The 7704-nt window shown below is 33.6% G+C and overlaps 2 protein-coding genes across 2 annotated transcripts; both read right to left on the reverse strand.

Moving 5' to 3' along the window:
* Positions 1-315: 315 nt before the first annotated feature.
* Positions 316-927, reverse strand: LOC145634469 (uncharacterized). The gene has a single exon (XM_081685894.1). It carries the CDS (start codon positions 925-927, stop codon positions 316-318), a length of 612 nt encoding a protein of 203 aa, XP_081542020.1.
* Positions 928-3235: 2308 nt separating this feature from the next.
* On the reverse strand, positions 3236-6402 carry LOC145597019 (caffeoylshikimate esterase-like). The gene is made up of 8 exons (XM_081653217.1): positions 5986-6402; positions 5826-5855; positions 5373-5502; positions 5127-5273; positions 4887-5017; positions 4007-4144; positions 3748-3846; positions 3236-3670 (listed from the first exon to the last, which is right to left on the reverse strand). The coding sequence occupies exons 1-8, from the start codon at positions 6277-6279 to the stop codon at positions 3455-3457; spliced, it is 1185 nt and encodes a 394-aa protein (XP_081509343.1). The 5' UTR covers positions 6280-6402; the 3' UTR covers positions 3236-3454.
* Between the last annotated feature and the right edge of the window lie 1302 nt (positions 6403-7704).

Raw genomic sequence — 7704 nt, forward strand, 5'->3', positions numbered from 1 at the left:
GAGTCTTTCATCCCTAGTGTCAGTGAAACAGACCTTTTCACTCCCAATGTTAACCCTAACAAATCCCGGCGGAGTACCAGTATCCCCTTTCTCCTCCAAAGGATACAGGTTTCTACCCTCCATTCTCTGCCAGATAGATAAAGTCTGCATTCAAGCATTGTAGTACCTGAAAAGGTCAGCCAAATAACCACCTTCATTCTTAAAGACTCTCCCATTCCTAGTTAACCAAAGACTCCAAAGCACCCCAATGAATCTATTAATCCGTTCATTATTCTTTCCATCCTCGCTGTGAAAAAGCAGGATATAGTTCTGAATCTAGTGTCTCAAAGGAGTAGATTCATTCATTTCAGATGAGATATGAAGAGGGCAATTTTCCCAAGCATATCTCGCAAAAGAGCACATCCTAAACAGATGTTGTAAGTCTTCTGCCGCCCTACCACAAGAGTCACACATAACCACTAAATTCACCCCTCTATTAGCCAGGTTTGACTTAATAGCCAAACCATTCAAAACCAGCTTCCAAAGGAACAAACTCCATTTTGGCGGAATGTTGAGCTTCCAAATGAGATTATAAAAAGTAGTATCTCCTATCTCCACCTGTTGCAAAAAAGACTCACTCATTAAGAAAGCATACCCTATTTTAACCGTATATCTACCAGAGGCGTGACCTCCCCAATAAAACACATCCTTCTTCTGAAGCTCCATTTCCAAAATCTTCTGAGCCGTAGTCCAAAAAAATCTCTCCCTAATGAGAGGAACATTCCATAACCTATTATGTTGAGAGATCAGGTCTTTTACCCAACCTGACCCAGCTCCTGCCAGTAACTGATCAGATTTAAATTCAGGAACAGAACCTTGCACCCATCTCATATTGGCAATCTTAACCCTTTCTCCATTTCCTATCTTCCAATGGAACCCCTTTACCATTTTATTTCCCACATTAAACAAGCCCCGTCTACCCCATGAAGCATTACCACGAATGCATTGAGTAGTATGTATACTTGAATATGGAAGGTATGTATGTCATGAAAAATAATAAGGAAATTAGAATTACTTGGGGAATAATTAAGAAGAATGATTGGCAAGAAAATATGATGATTAGATATTAAAAAGATGGAGAATTAGAATTAAGGAAAATAGGAGATTTTGGGAGATAATTAAAAATATAATTTTTCTATTTAAATTTCCCCAAAATAATTCACTAGGGCTGAAAATATTGAGCTTACCATAGCTCAAATTTTCGGATTCCTCTAGATATATTTAGGAAGATTTTGCTCGATTTTTAAGGAATAAAGTAATTGTATAAAAATATAGAATAAATAATTAAATAATTAATTAATTAAATACCAATTCTTTACCAATAAATAACCAAGAAAAATCAGATTTTCCATACATGGAAAATCCAAAAATCCTAGCTAATTATTTGGAAAATTTCGGCCATAATAAAATAATTATTTTGCTTTAATTAAAATATCCGAAATATGTAAATAATCCGGTTTTTAAGATAAGATAAATGGATAATAAATATTATCCAAAATAATGATTAGTTTTCAAAAATGCTTTTGGCGCCAAAATTCAAATATTATTTTGGCTCCAAATAATAAATTTACTAAAATACCCTTTTTATAAAATACTTCTTTAATTAATTAGTTAGAAAATACGTATGAAAATACGGGGTATTACAATGAAACCCAAACTTCATGGTAAGAATGATTCGGGTTGGATAATCGACACTAGTGTTTCGAATCACGTGACTTGTGATCTTTCTAGTTTGACGAATGTGAAAAATGTGAGCCATTCCGTTGGGATTGCCGGATGGGAAGTATGCAAGTGCTTCCAAAATCGGAACAGTGACCTTGGAAGGGGGCTTGATTATTGATGACTTTCTTTATGTGCCTCAATTAAATTGCAACTTGATTTTTGCTACTCAGTTAAGTGATACATCGAATTGTATTTTGCAATTTACTAACAAACTTTGTGTTACACAGGACCTAACGACGATGAAGGTGATTGAAGTGGGTGAACGCGTAAATGGACTTCATTATTTCCGAGGTGTGCCTACGGTGAAGACTTTGAAGATAGATGGAGGATCGTTCGATAGAGTTGTGGCATCAACGTTTGGGGCATCCTTCGGGAAAGGTTCTTCAACAACTTTCGTTTGTGAGTCATAGTAGCAATAAATTCAAATTACGTGATATATGGCCTCCTCGGCAAAACAACATAGGAGTAGTTTTCCTTTCAGTCAAAATAAAGTTAATCGGATTATTGAACTAGTGCATTTGGATTTATGAGGGCCTTACAAGACATCATCTTCTTTTGGAGCTCACTATTTTTTAACCATTGTTGATGATTATTCTAGAGGTGTGTGGACTTATTTATTAAGCAATAAAACGGAAGTTCGGTATATGTTTCTTAACTTGTTGCTTTAGTTAAACGACAATTCTCTCAAGATATTAAAGTGGTTAGAAGTGATAATTAACGGAACCGAATTTAACTCATCGAAAGACTAATTTTTTTTTTCTAATGGGATGTATTTTGAGACCTTGTGTGTGGGTAAGCCTCAACAAAATGGGCTTGTTGAGATAAAACATCAACATATATTGAATGTTGCTAGAGCTTTGAGATTCCAAGCAAATATGCCTCTAAAGTTTTGGGGAGAGTGTGTGCAAGCGGCTTGTCATTTAATAATAGAAGCCCTTCTCCTTTGCTTCCATAATTCATTATACACTATTTCTTTTTGGCAATATGTAGTTCATTAATTAGCGATTATGTTTTCTTATTAGCCTTTCGTTTTCAATTACTGGACCAACAAATGTGGAAGTTCAGTGGATGTTATTGTCAATGATTTTCACTTTAATTTCTTGGTATTTAATGTGCAAAGTTGCTGTTCAAATTTAAGGACCACTCAAAAAATAAATTAATAATTCAACACTTTTTATGTCTTTTTCTTTGGATCATCTACTTGTCTTCATCTTTTTGGTTACTAGGTTCATATACGTACGTACGAGACCATACGTTGTTAATGTATTCATGTATGTCGTTACTACTGCTCTTTTTCTTCATTTTGGCTTAGATTATGGTGTGACAGTAGATAACAGTCATAACACCTTCCTATTTACTTATCCAAGAGTTCAGGGATCGAAATCGTGGCATACCCTATGGCAAATAAGGGAGCATCAGTGCATCACTGCATCAGTGTATAATGTTAATCGTTAGCTACGTAACACAATATGGTTACCTTCAGACTACGATGTCACCATACCATTTGATTTTTTGCATTATGAGGGACTAATACCCAAAAAAAAAGTTATCGTACATCCATTCACTTCTTTGAATGAGAATGCATGTTAATTTTACAATGGGAAAACAATATGAATGATAGGGCTACTGCTACACTAGATTTTACCCCGAACACTTGCAGCATTTCAGCAACAAATGGAAAAAAAAAAATCAATCAAGCAGTGCATCTTGCGTCGAGCCATTTGATAATGTCATCAAAAACAGTGAAAATTACGTCATCAGGTTCACCTTCAAGAATGGAATGATAGCCTCCTTCATAGAGTTTCAAGGTTCTATCTTTGCTAGAAGCATTCTCATACAGAAATTTGCTCACATTTGGATCTGTCACTTTATCTCCTGCTCCGTGAATGACCAACAATGGAGAACGGACCTGCAGTTTGATGCCCGTGCAATGTTAATACGAATTTATTGAAGATCTGATAAAAATTTACAAATAGTCCAACCGACCTTGTTAACATTCGACTCGATTTCCTTTGTGACCTTCAAAATCTCCATAGCAGTCTTCAATCGCACACGATCAGAGTAACAGATCATGTTGTAGTAAGCCTAACAAATGCAGAATAGAAAAAGGACTTGGTAAACTTATAGCTATATTTGTATGGTCTACTTAAATAGACAGTCAATCAGTTGGAATCATAATTTTCAGTAGAGTTATGTTAGACTCTGCAAATTGCTAATGATTTTAAAGGAGAGATCAGAAACAAACCAATTTCCTATACTTCTCATTTCTAAATGCAAGCTCTGCTAGGTCTTGGGTTGGAAAGAATTTGACTTCTGGAATTACATTCGAGAGGAGATTCGCTGCTTTCAAAAGCAAAGTAGGAGGCATCACTTCCTCTGAAACCTTAAGATTAAATAAAAGGGTCAGAGACATCTTCAATACAGAAATTAGAACATGCCATATTCAAACAAACATCATCATGAAAACAAGTCAGTTAATAAATTTTTAACAAAGGGTCATGCAGTTTGTTAGATGCCCACATTAAGGGAACTTTTGACAAGTATTTGGTACAAACCAAATTCAGAATTCCTTACCTTCTTTTGAACAGACCGACAGAGAGATTACAAGTGACTTAATTGTACGGTTATACATTGATATTTCGGACGCCATTAAGACCATGAACCTTAGACCAATAACATAATCAAAGAACAGTAAGCCTCCAGATATAAGACATTATTGAAAAAATATGGTTACTTTTACAATAACTTGACATACACAAAATTAGTTCTCTGCAAATATCCTATTTGCATTCATAAGAGACTCATTCCAATTCACAAGGACAGTCATATATTGTATATATCTAAACAAAGCTTTGGAGCTGCAAGGATTATGGCCATAAAATCGCCAACTTATGAAGGTTCAGACTTCAGAGACTTCACACATGCAAAATACTCGTAGTACACATGTTTAGACCAACAAAAAGTTAACATTCTTGAGAACATGGAAAATGCAGCTTGAGACATAAACAGGTTTATGTCAGGATCAATCATGCCATTCAATCAAGCGCAAATTGGTTAAAGCATCAAGTTTTAGAGTTCAGTTGACAATTATAACGATATTGAGGTGCAAATTGAGGTTAGCTTACCCTACACATAGGAGCAACAAGAATCATTCCATCCCATTGGTCAGGCTCTTTGAGATGGGTTTTCAATGCAACCGCACCACCCATTGACTGCCCAAATATGAAACGAGGCAGACCTTGCAACTCCGGCCTTCCTATCATATTAAAACCGAATTCAATCAGCTTATCTATTCAAACAAACAGTTCGGAGAAAATATACAATAATCCTCATAAAACAAGCCACACTAATATAGCTAAACAGACCTTTAATTTTAGCATATTGTTCAATCACATTATCAACTAAATCTCCGAAATTTGCAATGTAACCATGCAATCCATCAGAAAGACCAAAACCAGGATGGTCCACAGCATATACTGCATACCCAGATCCTGCAATTCTTCTCGCGATACCTAAAAACACAAAATTCGTCTTAATAAACCTTAATTATACCAAAAATTTATTAAAAATCATTCGATTTTAGCCATTATATAGCTCAACATTCATAATACCTTCAAAGAGAAAAGTGCAGGTATCACCATATCCATGACAAAAGCAAACAACACCTTTGAATTGATCTCCTTCTTTTGGCAACCAACTCCTACAAAAGATCTCCTGTCCTTTCGAATTTAATTCGTACCACTACATCATTAAATAAAAAACATTCTCATCAATACAACCCGTATAATCAAACAAGTATGTTTTACAGTATTTCCTACTCTTAAATTAATTCATTTTAAAAATTTGTGTCTAAACGGATATATTGTGTACAACAAGTTACGGGTATTATAACAAACTTAATCGCCCCAAATCACATAAAAGTTTTTTCACAAATGGTTGATTTGTTTGCGATTTGAGGTGACTGAACCTAAACAAAAACAAACACCTAAATTTGTTTAAAATTGAAGCATTTTGTTTTCACCTAAATTAATAAAACTTCAACAAAAGAAATCATGCAAGATTACCTCCTCTGTTCTGATCCCAGGAGGAGCAAGCTAACCAAAGTAAAGCAATAGTCAAACGTCAGTCAAAGTCAATGAACTTTTAAAAAAGCATTTAAAATTGGCAATAATAGTAAGAAATTAATGGGTATAAAACTTAGCTAAATATAGAAAAAAAAATTACCTTAAATAAAACATGATCAATATTTTGATGGAAATCAATGAAAGCAGATCGAACTTGTCTACGAGCAGGAGCTTGATCAAGATTAAAGGAAGCAAATTGATAGAGTTGATCACTTAAATCTTCAAGCCCTTTTTTCCTGTTTTTTTTACCCATTGATTTTAGATTAGGCCAATTTTGTTTCTGAGTTTTTGATTGTTGACATTTTATTAAAGGAAGTGAATGTTTAGGAGTGAAATGGGTATTGAAGAATGGTGAAGGAGATGGTCGAAATGTTGAGGAGAGAGAAAGTTTCATACTTGATTAATGGGGTTGGTGAAGAAAAGTCAGCTGAATATTTCCAGATTTGCAGGTGTAAAAACTATTGTTTTTTTTGGTTTATTTTGGTTTCTGGTACTTTTAAGAGCAAGTGAATCAGTGATTTGAAATTCAATGTGTTTTGAGACTTTTGACACTGCATAAGTGGTTCTTGTAAATTGTAATCGGTAGATTTTACTATTGTGTGTTCGTTTCTTTTACAATTTTTATTTTTTGGGACAATTTGATGTATTGTTTAATGGACAGTTTTAATTACAAGTATTAAATACGTTTAACACACGAGTTGGTCAACTTGGTATGAGCATTGAGCACAAATCTATTTGAAACACCGTACAAGTAAGTGAGTAACATAATTTTGCTTTTTTTGTTTTTTTAGGGTTACAAGTATCAACTAAAATTTTGCAATTTTTATTAATAAAAATAAACACAATATATATGAATTTTAAACATTTTAAACTCATAACTTATATTGTAAACCAAGTATCCTCAAATATTTCATTATCAGTAAATAAACTTAACAGAAGCTGATATTTTAAGATCTATACATTGAGAATTTGAGATGCATTTAACAGAATGTTACATGACTAACTATAACTTCCCCTAATTACTTCATTTTTCCTTGTTTGTTTGTTGCATTACACAATAGTGAGTCAAACATAACTTTGAATCATATATTGAGAACTGTATAGAATATTACAAATCTATAAGAAATAATATAATCACTTGAAATCTTGTTGGATTTATTTTAATGCATACTTATAGAATATTACAATCTTATAAATTTTGCTTAAATAAACTATAACATACTTATGTTTTAAATTATATACCGATAATTGTAAAAAGACAAATAGGACAAACAAATAGAGACAAATGGAGATATTCTGCATATCACTAAGTATTTGATGCTCTATGATTCATCAATATTGGTTTCTCTTCATAGTGGGTCTATTCCTCAACTTCTTATAGGGTGGTGCAAGTATGGGTCCATAGGTTGAGGGTATCCACTTGTTAAGACCATAAAAAAGCTCCAATAGAAACCTAAGCTATAAGCCTTCAAGTCAGTATATGACTGTGAAAACAACAAGCTACATAGTGCTATGAATGTTCCAGTGCCATCCATTTAGTCGTGGCAACATGTATGGAACACCACCTAGTCGCCTAGCATTGAAATTACAAGTCTTTTAAACAAACTTATCACATATTTTAACTTCAATGTTCCCTTCATTTTACCAATGTGAAAAGAGTCCATCCTAAAAAATAACTCATCTTCTTATATTAGTAAAACTCTTTTGCCTGTTTAATAGTACGAATTCTTGGACATATTAGTATGCTTTTTTACCAATAATTTTTTTTTTTTCCGTATGCATTCTCTTCATCAATCCTTTATGTCCTCTAGTATGATCA

The sequence above is a fragment of the Chenopodium album genome, chromosome 1 (assembly GCF_948465745.1).
Source record: "Chenopodium album chromosome 1, dcCheAlbu1.1, whole genome shotgun sequence".
NCBI classification, from domain to species: Eukaryota; Viridiplantae; Streptophyta; class Magnoliopsida; order Caryophyllales; family Amaranthaceae; genus Chenopodium; species Chenopodium album.